This window comes from Protopterus annectens, chromosome 13.part0 (genome assembly GCF_019279795.1).
Source record: "Protopterus annectens isolate FY-2018-M chromosome 13.part0, PAN1.0, whole genome shotgun sequence".
Taxonomy (NCBI): Eukaryota; Metazoa; Chordata; order Ceratodontiformes; family Protopteridae; genus Protopterus; species Protopterus annectens.
Genome location: NC_056747.1, coordinates 1,239,944,516 through 1,239,958,397, shown reverse-complemented (window position 1 = coordinate 1,239,958,397; position 13,882 = coordinate 1,239,944,516). Strand labels below are relative to the sequence as shown.

The following is a 13,882-nucleotide window of genomic DNA, read 5'->3' as shown; positions in this document are numbered from 1 at the left end:
CTTGGATTCCTGCCTGTGATGTGAACATCCCCACATTCTGAAATAAGCCCAAGCTGCTAGAGGACTAGATGGGGTAAAGCATGCCATTCAGCATACCATATCTTTTACTTATTTTTACACACTCGTTGACTAGGTAAGTGCAACTGATACAACCACCCCTTTTCAGGGCAGCCTGGGAGCACTGTCTGCTTAAATGACTTGCTCAGAGTCACAGAGTAGGCAAATAATGGTGAGAGAATATCAAACTCTGTACCCTACACACAGGAAACACCCTTTGTTCTAACTGCCTCTTTAGGTAAGGATGCTTTAACTGTAGTAGCTCCTCCTGGTGGCCAAGTGAAAATAAAGTACAGTTTTGTACCTACCATAAATGTAGATGTTCGAGGATCCACATTGCTGCAGTCCTAACTATTGGGGTAGTCCGCTGTCCAGTCGGCCCGAATACCAGAGTATATGGCTGACGTCGGTCAGGGCGCATTAGACTGACGTCAGTACGTCAGGGTACTAATGCGCATGACCGACGTCATATCCTCAGTCTTTTCTTGCCCCAGATGTCAGAAGACCCTAAAAAGACAAGGCCCAATATACCTGTACCAAAAATATGTACAATATATACAAAAATATATACAAAAATATCAGCATATAACCTCACCTACACAACCACCCCTAAACACAGAGGGGAAGGAGGGAGGGTAAATTGGACTGCAGCAATGTGGATCCTCGAACATCTACATTTATGGTAGGTACAAAACTGTACTATGTTCTTCATTCCACATTGCTGCAGTCCTAACTATTGGGTAGAATCCCAAAGCAGAGGTAAGGGAGGCTGGCAAATCATAAAGAAGCAGGAGCTGACAACATGCCTTGCAAAATAGCTGTGGCAAAACCAGCCCTAGACTTAGAGTAGAGAGGAAGGTGATAATGCTTAGAGAAAGTATGCACTGAACTCCAAGTAGCTGCCTCCAAAATATCCTTAGTTGCCACCCCTTAGAAATGCTGTTGAAGTGGCAGTAGCCCTAGTGGAATGAGGCCTAATCCCAGCTGGAATCTCCTTGCCATGATGGGAATAACAAAATGCAATGCAAAACCCAATCCACCTAGAAATAGTTTGTTTTGACACAGGCTTGCCCTGAACTCAAAGCAAAAGAAACAAACAACTGCTGAGACTGCCTAAAATCCTTAGTCCTGCTTAAATAATAACGCAATTGCCTGTGTACATCTAAAGTGTGCAAAATCTTTCCCCTTTATTTTGGGGGTCTGCATAAAAAGTAGGCAAATGAATAGTTTGGTTTAAAGCCACACTAGAAACCACCTTAGGCATAAAGGAAGGATTAGTACGTAATGATACCCTATCCTTATGGAAAATCAAAAAGGGCTCTACTGCCATAAGGGCCTGCAACTCAGACACCCTTCTTGCAGAAGTAATAGCCAACAGAAAAGCAGTCTTCCATGACAAGTATTTCAGTTCAGCAGTAGCCGCAGGCTCAAAAGGTTGTAGAGTAAGTTTTTCCAACACAAAATTGAGATCCCAAGCAGGAGTAGGAGCTCTACGTGGGGGTCTTATATTCTTTGCCCCTCTAAGGAACTGCTTGAACAAAGGATGCGAAAACAATGGTGGGTCACAATCATAGTGAGCTGAAATTGCTGCAGCATGAATCTTAATGGAAGAGAAGGACAAACCTTTGTCCAATAACTCAGTAAGATATTGAAGAGCCACACTCAAATTAGGCTCAGAAATCTCCAAATTCTTTGCTGTACTCCAAAATAAAAACCTCTTCCATTTTTCTGCGTACACTTTCCTTGTACTAGGTCTTCTAGCTTCCATAATCACATTTAAAACTTGTTGAGGAAGTTGAGACCTGCTGTGTTTCAACACAGAATATGCCAGGCTGTTAGATGAAGAGAGTGAAGCTTGACATTGAGCAGATGACCGTCCTTCTGAGATAACAGATGTGGAATCAAAGGTAAAGGCCATGGAGGCTTCCTTACCAGACTCCTTAGTAGTGGGTACCAGTGTTGCCGAGGCCAATCTGGAGCTATTAAAATCATCCTTGGCTTGTCTTGTCTGACCTTTAAGAGCACCTTTGGAAGAAGAGGCAGAGGTGGAAAGGCATACACATGAAGATTTTTCCAACTGAAAGAAAGAGCATCCACTTTCCAAGCTGCGTGATGAAACCCTTTGTGCAAAACTTTGGCAGCTGGTGGTTTAGTGGAGAAGCGAACAGATCTATGTCTGGAGTTCCCCATGACACTGTCAATTTCTGAAATACATGAAGATCCAGTTTCCACTGTGGGGATCCATGATTTGTCTGCTTAACACATCTGCTAAGGAGTTCTGTGCTCTCGGCAGAAACCTTGCCTGAAGAGTTAGTTGCAAGCTGAGCGCAGTCTCCCATAAAATCATTGCTTGCCTGCATAGAGGATAAGAATGTGTTCCCCCTTGTTTGTTGATGTACCACATGACAGTTGTGTTGTCTGTTAGAATCAACACCTGCCCTGGAAGAAGTAACTCCTTGAAAGCCATTAATGCAAACTGGACTGCTAACATCTCCTTCATGTTGATATGTAGATGCTGTAGTCTGGCAGGCCACTTGTCTTGTATCCACTTTCCATTTAGATGAGCTCCCAAGCAATGTCCGAGGCATCTGTCGTTAAAATCTGACTCGCCTCTGGCCGGGTCACAGAGAGTCCCTTGTTTAGGTGACATTCCTGAGCCCACCACAAAAATTCTTTTGAAGGCAAGGTATTATTTGAATGACAGTGTCCAAATCCTGGCAGTGCTGTGTCCATACATTTTTGAGATACCATTGCAGCTTCCTCATATGCAGTTTGGCATTGGGAAGCACCAGAATACAAGATGCCATGAACCCTAATGCTTGAAGGACTGTCCTTGCAGTCAGCACGGACTGATGAGATAGTTGATGGAAGTAAAGGGATAGACTCTTTTGTTTGTCCGGGGTTAAAAGGCCATCTGGGCTGCTGTATTCAGTCTCACACCCAGAAAGCACATGTCTTGAGAGGGTACTAGACTGGACTTTATTTCGTTCACAGAATACCCTAGGCATCTTAGCACTGCTATAACATATTCCAGATGCTGTAGAAGGTCTTCCTTTTCTTGAGCCAGAATCAGGCAGTCGTCCAAGTAAGGAAAGATTTGAATTCCTTTTAGCCTGAAGTAAGCTATCACCGGAGCCAGAACCTTTGTGAATACTCTGGGCGCAGTAGATAAGCCAAAGGGCAATGCAGAGAACTGATAATGAGAATTTCCAGCTCGAAAACGCAGATACTTCCTGCAACTTAGTCTTATAGGCACATGAAGGTAAGCTTCCTTGAGATCTAAAGTTACCATCCAGTGATCTTTGCCCAGCAGAGGTAAAAGCTGTTGTAACGCCAACATCTTGAACTTGGGAATGTCCAGATAAGTGTTGAGGATAGATAAATCCAAAATTGGTCTCCACGTGTTCCCCTTCTTTGGTACTAGGAACAGGCGAGAATAAAATCCTAGGCCCCTTTCTGATACAGGGACTGGCTGAATGGCCCCTATTTGGAGTAACAGAGAAATTTGCTTGTGAGCCTCTTTCCTTTGTGGAGGAGGAACGCCTGGCATGCCTTTGAAAGGGGCAATGTATGGAAATAAAACCTGTAACCGTGGTGAATGATATCCAACACCCATCTGTCTTGAGTAATTAAATCCCAATTTTCTTTGAAAAGAGACAGTCTTCCTCCCAAAGGAGCTGCCAGACGAGAATCTACTGGCAGCTGAAAAGGCAGGTCATTGGGTCTGTTTACGAAAGGACTGACCCCTGCCCTCACCAGAAGGCTGAGCAGGTGAACTCCCTGTTCTAGGCCTAAAAGAACCTTGAGCTCTGCCCCTACCACGTCTTGACCTACCCCTAGACTGGGAATCATAAGCAGGATATGTCCATCCCTTACTAGGCCAATTTCTACTAAACTTCGGTGGCTGCTCCTGCAAAAATCTTTAACAGTTTGCATAGACTTAGCTTTGTCCTCCATTTTCTTTAAAACTGCTTCCACAGGCGAACCAAACAACACATCAGACTGTAAAGGAGCATCCAAAATCCTTGTCTTAACATGCTCAGCTAAATTCTGATCCCTCAACCAGGCATGCCTGCGAAGAACAGAACTAGTGGCAGCCACCCTCGAGGAGGCCTGTACAGCATCAAAACCACATTGCAAAGAATGCTTACCCACTTGTTCAGACACATGAACTAAATCCAGCAACTCTTTACACTCAATACCTTCCGCCAAAGCATCCACCTTAGATTTCAGTTGTGAAAGGAGATAATTTTGATATTTTAGCATGTGAAACTGACAATTCAACGCCCTCATGGCTAAAGTGGAAGAAGTATACACTTTCTTTCCCCATCTATCCAAAGCCCTTGCCTCTTTATCAGTGGGAACAGGGTTTTTAACCACAGAGGCCTTAACACCTTTAGGTCCCTGAGAAACAGTTTCCGGGTCTGCCCTAGGACTCTTAAAAGATACTTATGAGCTTCAGGCACCCTATAGTACCTATCAGGTTTAACAGGAGCAGGAGGCAAAGAATCAGGGTTCAGGGAAGCCTCTGCAAAAACATCTTCCACCACATTCAACACAGGAGGTATAGCTAAGGGCCTATGCTGGGGTAAACAAGAATTCCCTAAGCCTTTTCCTGGAATCAGAGTAATCCTGGCCTTCCCATTTAAAGTGCTCCCTCATGGAATGCAGAGTCTCTGAAAATGAGAAATCCTCAGGAGGAGAAGCTGTAGGAGTGGAATCATCCACATCAGAATCAGAATAAGGAGGATACTCCTGCAAATCTTCCGCAGAAGACTCAGAAGCCTCTGAACACTGTTCAAAACTATCAAACTCAGGTTCCACCCTAGGCCTCTTATCAGGAGGGGGCATAGAACCTCTAATCATAGTAATCAAATCTTCTGCCATTTTAAGCATATGTTTCTTAGGCACAGAACCTGAGGTGCTAGGGGAAACCCCCACTGAAGCTAAACTTGGCCTACCTCTCAAAGAAGTTTTGGAAACAGAAGGAGAGGCTCTAACTCCCTTGGGAAGAGAGGGAAGAACAGTTACCTGAGAAGCCCCCTCAGCCTGGCCTACCTCCTGAGAAGGCACATCCTGTAACAGTAAAGTCTCTGCCTGAGACTCCAAAGAAACTCCTGGCAAAACCTCTGGCTCCACTTAGCTTTCTAAAGAACCGGCGTCCGGGACTGCCGGTTCATCAACCCTAGGCTACGCTGTTTTGTCCTTGCGCTACTTGGACGAAGCGGGCGACGGAGCATCCGACGGCATTGTATAATTGCAACGCTTCCCAAACACTAACCTGGCACAGTCTAACCTTCTCTTAATAGTGCGTTTGTTAAACCTAGCACAAGAGCGGCATCCAACAACGTTGTGCTCAGGCCCTAAACAAGGTATACACAAGGTATGGTAATCCCTATGAGGTATCTGTTTCCCACAAGAAATACAGTTATTCACTTTTTCTGACATCCGGTTAAATACTGAGGCAAGAAAAACCAAAATGTTCCCAACGGGTACTTAGCCAACTCTGATTCGGTCTGAAACTCCGACTTCAGAAAATTTCAGAACGCCAACCTGCACTCGCAAAACTGCTTCTGCATCGGACCATGCGGCAAAAAAGACTGAGGATATGACGTCGGTCATGCGCATTAGTACCCTGACGTACTGACGTCAGTCTAATGCGCCCTGACCGACGTCAGCCATATACTCTGGTATTCGGGCCGACTGGACAGCGGACTACCCCCAATAGTTAGGACTGCAGCAATGTGGAATGAAGAACATCTCTTTGGGATAAAGGCAGAGTGCTGTTCTAGCAGCAGCTCCTACCAGACTCTAGGTGAAACAACTTTGTCTTGCTTTTCTAGCTAGGGTTGCCACCTTTTCAAATGCCCAAAGTGGGACATTTTTTATAGAAACATGAGATTTTGCAGGACAAATCTTGCCCACAGCCAATGCAAAGCACAGAACTTCACTTTTTTGCCATAAAAGAAACTTATTCTTGTAGCATTTGAGTTGCTTATGGTAGTTCACATAACATTTAGGTGTTTCAGATCCAAGATAACTGTTTTATGCAACTATTAAAGAAAACTTGGGAAATAATTTTCTCCTAAAAATCTCAGGACATTTGCATTTTTTAGTTTTTCCACAGGACACAACTAATCTCAGGACATTTGCATTTTTTAGTTTTTCCACAGGACACAACTAATCTCAGGACATTTGCCATTTTTTAGTTTTTCCACAGGACACAACTGCCCAAAGAGGGACTGTCCCACTCAAAGAGGGACAGGTGGTAACCCTATTTCCAGCAATGGTGAAAACCACGGTGAATGCTTAAGATCATCACACTGACTGGATTAAGAGGACAGTATAGAAAAGAGAGGAGTCTCCTTGTCCAAGAGTTAAATCCAGATAACTGGTAATTCCAGAAATGAACAAAATCTCTTGACAATGGCTTAAAAGTCATGGCACATTCAGTGGGAAAACAGCTCCTTTGTCCTGGGGTGGGAAGCAGCAGAGGAATGTCTTTGCCACATTAATGTCCATTAGGATGGCAGGTGATAGTACAAGACAGACTGAAGTACTGAACTGACCAACTCATGTGAAAGTAGAAAGTATATTTAGCAAAAAAAAAAAAAAAGTGCTTTAGAAATCTCAAAATACATATGTGGCAATGGTCTGCTACACCACAAAAAAGCAGTAATCCTACTATTTGTGCTTTAATAGCTATGTCACAAAAAATGCTTTCTATAATTTTGCAGTAGAGATCCTGATTTGATGATAATTATCTAGCTGGCTTCAGTAGCATTCATTCCTCAAACCTCCCCTTAATAGTACACTTTGCCATTTAGCAGCTAAACTTGTTTATTTTCTAAACCAACAGTGCAATATAGTTTATGCATTATACACCAGACCATCACATATTATATACATGAGAGTGAACTGATGACAAATGCAAAGACCACATTCTATTGAAAATACAACTAAAAAAGAAGGTTTGATTTTAAGCTTTATGTTTCTGAAGTATAACACAACAATCTACTTGCGCTGTACTTAAGGTCAGAAAAAGTCCAAAACATGACATTTCTACAGCTAAAAAACTGGCCTGAATGCACCCATAAACAATTATAAAAATAAAAAAGTAATTGCCTTTCAGAAGTCAAGCAGTTGAAACATTAGTATGTCCTTAAGGTGTCATTTGCATATATCCCATGGGCCTCCAGTTCAGGAGGTTTAAAGTATTACACAGTGAAGACTCTTGCTTGCCAAGGTCTTTCTAGCCATTTTTAGTGAATGGTTTGTTTGTGTGACCTTTCTACCCTTTGGCTTCAAAGCTAATTTAGAGGATTACATCCCTTCCCTGTATACAAGTCACTCAGACTTATCTGATCAGTAACATTCAGAGACGTAAGTAAACCCCTCCCAAATCAATGGCTTTGCAAGGTGTGCAATGAAAAGAAAAGTAAACAAGGCACATATCTCTGACAATTTAGCACTCCTCTACATCTGGGTCTCTGTACATAATTACGGAGACCCTAGTTTATACACAGGAGAACAAACTCATCTGAAGCACCTGAAAAAATGCTAGGTCAACTGGTAGGCAGGTCAGGAGGGACACATATACTCTTTCCAGAAAATGAATAAAATTCAGACCTGAGCTTCGCAGGATGGACTGTTGGTAACACTTAAGAATCTGCACTCCTATCTAGAACATGTAATAGCCATCCGGATACAGAAGACTATCCCCCACTTCAAACAGGGTAAAACAGGAGTACCACCTTGTCATCTGACTTGTGGTCATTTCAGCTGATTTTGCTTGGGTGGTGCTGGCACTGGGGACCCTCAGTCTCTTACAGACCAGTAAAAGGCCCCCATATGTATGCGTGACATAAGCCAGCACAAACAAATACAACCACTCAAGATTTAAATGCTTCTGCCAGTAACAGGACAGGTATGATGAATGACAGATGCTCAAAAGCAAAAAAAAGTGTCAAATGCCACACTGCACATCTAAAAAACCCAGAATTTCAGCACAAGGTCTAACATTTCATAACTGGCTGAAAGGTTGAATGACACATGTAAACAATGACTTGCAATCAGGGATTATGTTCCATTAAGATAAGACAACAGGTGAAATAGGCATGGCCATTAGAGAGAGAGTGTGCCATGGCCTGCATTCCAGAGAACTTTCAATGGAGACTTCACATTGGGCCACTGACACTGCAACCAGGAAGGCAGTACAATGGTTGGGACGATGGTGAAATGGCAATATGGCAGGACAGCACAGATGCCTAGAGACTGGACACCTTAATGATGGGTTATCTTCACAAATGCATCCTAAAACAGTACATAAGCCAGTATTAACATGTACATGTGTGTGGGTGCACCAGATGTGGTGACCATATGATTACTGGTTGTGCAGGAATGGACATAGGGCTTGTAGATGGTGCATGTTGGGAATGGGCAAAACTGCTGCTCTGGAGCAACAGTGTGTGGAACTCTGTTCACTGCAGCACACACCTCCCTGCATCTTTGGGATGTTAACTACGACATGATCCCTGTCAATGTCTGCACGTCACTGCTGTGTCCCCATAGCTTCTCAAAGCAACATGTCCCACTGACTACCTCTATGTCGCATTGACCGATTTATTTGGCTGCTGTGTATTTCATCCTCCTGCAACCATTTAAGAGTTAGCATCCTGTCTCAGTAGGATATGGTCCGCAACTATAAAGTTCTTGCTGCCACTTGTCTCTCATCCACCCACAGCTGGAGTCTAAAAGCAGAATGCACTGCCTAGTGTACTAAACACGTCAGCTCTGGGGCAATCATGTCTTGGAGTTGGCTATATTTAGGTTTTCCAGCAAAAAAACTGACTTTCAAACACCCCATCTTCCAGACATGCAAACTGCATTTCCTAAAAAACAAAATCCACCAATAAAATATACAGCCCCTGACTTCTCCATGCAAAAGGATGTGTCGCTGCACCTCCACACTGTGCAACTCTGTGGTTACTGCATTTTGGAAGAAAAAGAGACTCACAACATGACAGCCATGATGTATTTTATGCATTTTCATGACATGATCCAGCTATGAATCAATGAAAGGACAGCTCAAATAGTGAAGTCTTTAAAATAGAACGATTCCGACTGTCTTACATCCTCCTGAAACTTGATCAGTTTTCATGCAAGTTCAGTAACACCATGCTCATTACAAAAGATGAACAGTTATATTAAATTTGCATACCGCAATTCTTTATTGTTGCTAGACAATCCATCCGCAAAAGCATATACCCCCACATCCACCCCACACATACAGGCATCAACACAAGTGCATATCTGCTATTAAACATCTAGCCTAAAGGTGGATCCCACATTTGTATAGCAGAAATTGATACCATAACTGTGTGATAAGCACTGGAAATTTAACAAAGATTTACAGAAACTCACAATGTTGGGGGAAGCCCACTCCACAGAGACCGGATACCTTCATGACGAGTGATCTTCACAAATGCATCCTAAAACAGTATATAAACAAGTATTAACATGTGCATGTATGTGCATGCAATTTTATTTATTTTTTTACACCAGGTACAGGAGGTGTATCATGTACAGATAAAAAAAAATCATTACAAAAACCTAAGAATGCATAAACGGCTTTTTACAAAACTTGCAAAGCTAATATACAAGGAGAAAACAACCTAAAGAAGCCCTTTTGTTGGCATCCAGCTAAGGCATCAGTCAGTAGTGCCAATTAAATTAGCCTGAGAACTAACTTAGAAGTCAGTAGATTAGTCTGACAGGAGAAGGACCACATATTCTTACAGTAGAGGACTTCGGAATTGTGGACTACTGATTACCAACATCTACTAAAGGCCAGAGAAGGTATTCCACCTGCATTTATTCCATGGTAATAAAGTTAGATACTGCATGTTTCATTTCCATAAGTGGAGGAAAAAAAGATATTTTTAGCAGCTCCTGAAGAAAATTTGGCTAGTTCTGTGCAACCTCTTACTACTGTTACTGCCACCTAACCAGCTGAAATACTGCCTCCAATTTTTTTTAAAAAACAGAGTTGAGCAAATCAAGAAAACAGAACAAAGTTGAATAAATACGGTGAGCGAGTCACCACATAAAAGTATCAAAAGAAAAAAACTAAGTCATGACTTGTGTGCGGACAACTAAGCATTACATATTAATTCATGTAAGAAAAAATATCACAAGACCGTTTAGGACTCTAACACAGCAGCCGCCAGGTCTAAAGTTACAAACCCTCGGCCTGACTTACAAAGAAGTAAAATCACCTATTCCTCTTTCAGCTGAAGAAAAAGCAGCCCTACAAGGACGAGGAATTTAAAAGCAACCCCCCTCCCCTCCCCAGACACATGCATGGAATTTACTCTAACAGCTGGGCTCAGTTGTACAATGCAAGAATTTATGGTAAATGAAGCAAGGCTAGAATGATCATCTCTGGGGAGGGGAAAGCAATGTACTCCAGCACATTTCCATGATCTGGTCACACCCTTGAAAACATGTCACAATACCCAGGCAAGGAGAAGGACATAAACATAAATCCTGTGACAACACACTTTCATAATTGCAAATTCTGAGACAGCACACACTCAGAGACTTCAAATGCAACACAAGAATACAGCCCCAATGAGACTACATAAAAGCAAGATGGTAGTCCATTTGTTGGCCTAAGACATAAGCAGAATGTCTCCAGGTCCTTAACAAAGCCTTATAACCTTGGATTTGTTTTTCCATGTACAGTTGTGAAGTGTACAATAATACTAAATGCATTTTCTTTTGAAAATATGTATGGCTGTGATCCTTATTTAGTAATGAAATATCGTGGATACTGTTTCATCAGTATGTTGTACAGAAGTTATGGTAATTTTCTCCAACGTGTTTAGAAGAGTTTCGCAGATATCTTGCCTTAATTTCAACAGTGTAATAATTCACCTGAGAAAGCCTTTCCCCCTTAAAGAACACGTTTAAATTCATAATAGCTGTATGACTATACTGCAGCAAAAGCCTTAAGAATCCAAATGCTTTACACATCATCATGACGTCACTAAGAAATAACTTCACTTTTATTGTTTGAATAAAACTCCGCAAAACATTGATACCAAACCAATAGCAGGACTGCAGGAATGTAGTTTTACTGCACAGAAGGTAACTACTTTCTTAGCAATGATTTGTAGTTGCAGCTGCACAAAACATGTTCATGCATTTTAGTAGCCACATTATCCAGCTCAGGGTGAATAGGAGTCACAGCCTATCCCTGCAAACAGTGAGTGTATTTTACTTATTTTATTTGCATTTGTTAACAAGGGTAGTAGGGCACTGATCACAACGGACTTATTTATTTCAATCTCAACCCTGTCAAAAATAGTAACATGAAATAAAGAAATTGCCAATACAGTCAGATACAAACACAGTAAAATAAAGGTATGCATTGATATGTACAAATTTAGAAGTCATGCATACAACTATATATACAAACCCAAACAGTTGGTAAAACATCTCATTTACAGGTTTATAGTACAGACAGAGAGAGTGAGTGGTGGCAAAGATTGTGATGTGACTAGGTTATGCAGCCAGAGAGCTGGCACTAGCACTTACTAATGCCGGATTATCACAAGACAGACACACACACCCACACACACACAGACCAAAATGGCTACCACCAATTCACCAACCCACATACATAATTTTTGGGATAAAGGAGGAAACATAACATCAAAACTTAAAAAAAAAAAAAAAAAAAAAAAAAGAACAGAGACAACACAGCAGACGACATACAAACTCCTCACCAGTACAACACCCCACAAGAATCAAACCAGAGAGCAAGAGTTTGATGGCAGCAATGCGAACTGCTACATTACTGTGTCACATGCACATACAAAAACTCATGATATGAAACTGCATACACTTTGTACTGCACACAAAAAAAAAAAAAAAAGAATACAGGGACATGCATAGGCAAAACAGTCTTCACAATTATAATACCTTTGTAACTTCACAGCAGATAATGTGCTTCTTATTGCATTTATAAATACATGTATGTGTGTGTTTGTGTGGGTTGGTGGCTGCCAACATATTAGACATCCAAAGTGGCACATTTCTTACTGAAATGTGAGATTTTGCACTACTAATGAAATCCTCAGTCGGGGCAAACCTCAGCTATTGGATCTACAGTTAAGAAAATGAGCTATGAAACACGTACACCATGAAATAACAAATTTGTTGAGTCAACAATGAATATGTTGACTATGTTAACCAACAGAAATGCAGAAAAATTTATTTTTGCATGCATGCTCAGCACACCAAATCGGCAAAGTTTTACAGCCATACCCCTCATCCGTTTCACGCAGAAATGGGTGTAGCCATAGTGACTGACATGTCTAACGGCTGAGATGTAGCATTCAAATGACACATGATTGACATGTCATGCAGATTTAAAACAAAGATGAAAATATCACAACCAAACTGTTAAACCAAAGGAAGAACCACCGGCTGCGACCCGATATCTGGAACCACAAGCTGCACCAACCGCTGTTTTGGATGTACACTTGGATATATGCAAAATGAAGTGGCAGTTGAGACTGGATGCCACAGTGTTTCCAGGCATCAATGACAACATTAGTACGATTCCTATTTTAAAACTGAAACATATTTTAGGATGATTAGTTATACCAATATATTTGAATGGTGTAATTTTTATCAAATTGTTTTAAATTGGTTATCACAGTATAGGGTTGTTATATTACATTATATTATATATCTTTATGTGTTTGATTTGTTTTTAATGTTTTTTATTCAAAATATGTAATTATATTATGACATTTGAATTAAGGTGTATTTATTTGCATTAGTACATTAAAAAACTAAATTTAGTAGTTTTGGGGTTGAATTTAATGACATTAATTTAATTTAATGCATTGGTTGATTAATGAACATGTTAAGTGAATGTAATTTGTGAAAGAGTATATATTGGTAAAGGTGTGTTCAGTGATTATTTGTTCTGAAGAAGTCTGTTCATTAAAGACGAAACCTAGGTAAAATGTCATGCAGATTTGCCTGTGACATCATGAATATTCATGGTCTAATATAGTTTACCTGCTTCCTCAAAATAGTGCGATCTCAGAGTTGGTATATTTGTATTGGCATACACAGGGAGGTGCAAGCGGGCTGGCTCACCTGCAAAAAGTGCAGGGAAAATAAAACTGAGATGTTTTACAATACCGTTTCCCTATGCACAGTGGAAAAGCCCCCCCCCCCCCAAGACCCAGTACAGGAGCGACAACTTACAACTTTTGACTTAACACTCCTTTCAGACTCAACACAGGCACCGGCGCCCAGTCCTCTCCCAAATGAAAACTAGTGCTGTTTGTAGATACACTGAAGTATTATTTTCTTGTGGGAAAAAGCGGAAATGATCAAACTGTTTGTCACTACTATAGCTGCTTAACTCTCAGGCTTTCATTTCTATAATGTGGAACACTTACCAACAACTTTAAAAATCGCATCATTTAACTTTGTTTTCATACTTAAAAGCACCCATGTCTGTGTGAAATGGCTGGGAGGGGTACTGTTGTAAAATACTGCCTTCTTGGCATTGTCATGTGGGCAGCCTGTTGGACAGGGTTTGGGTGGACCTTGCTACGGAGCATCGGGGGGGGGGTGTTACTGTTGTAAAACATCACCACCGAATACTCAACCATACCAGTTCTCTCCACCCCCAACACCTTTACTGAACCATCACTTACGTTCATATAAAAGTAATCAAACTATATTAACTTAACATGATGCTTCACATATACTGCTATATATCATATAACCCAAG

General features: G+C 41.3%; 1 protein-coding gene across 5 annotated transcripts in view; it reads right to left on the bottom strand.

Annotated features, from left to right (window-relative positions):
- Positions 1–13,882, bottom strand: part of LOC122788226 (solute carrier family 25 member 39-like) — a 389,064-nt gene that overhangs the window by 158,568 nt on the left and 216,614 nt on the right. For all 5 annotated transcript variants that reach the window (XM_044055249.1, XM_044055252.1, XM_044055251.1 and 2 more), the window contains one exon: positions 9,481–9,548. In XM_044055249.1, coding sequence (XP_043911184.1) covers positions 9,481–9,548 — 68 coding nt within the window. The remainder of the gene's footprint in view (positions 1–9,480; positions 9,549–13,882) is intronic.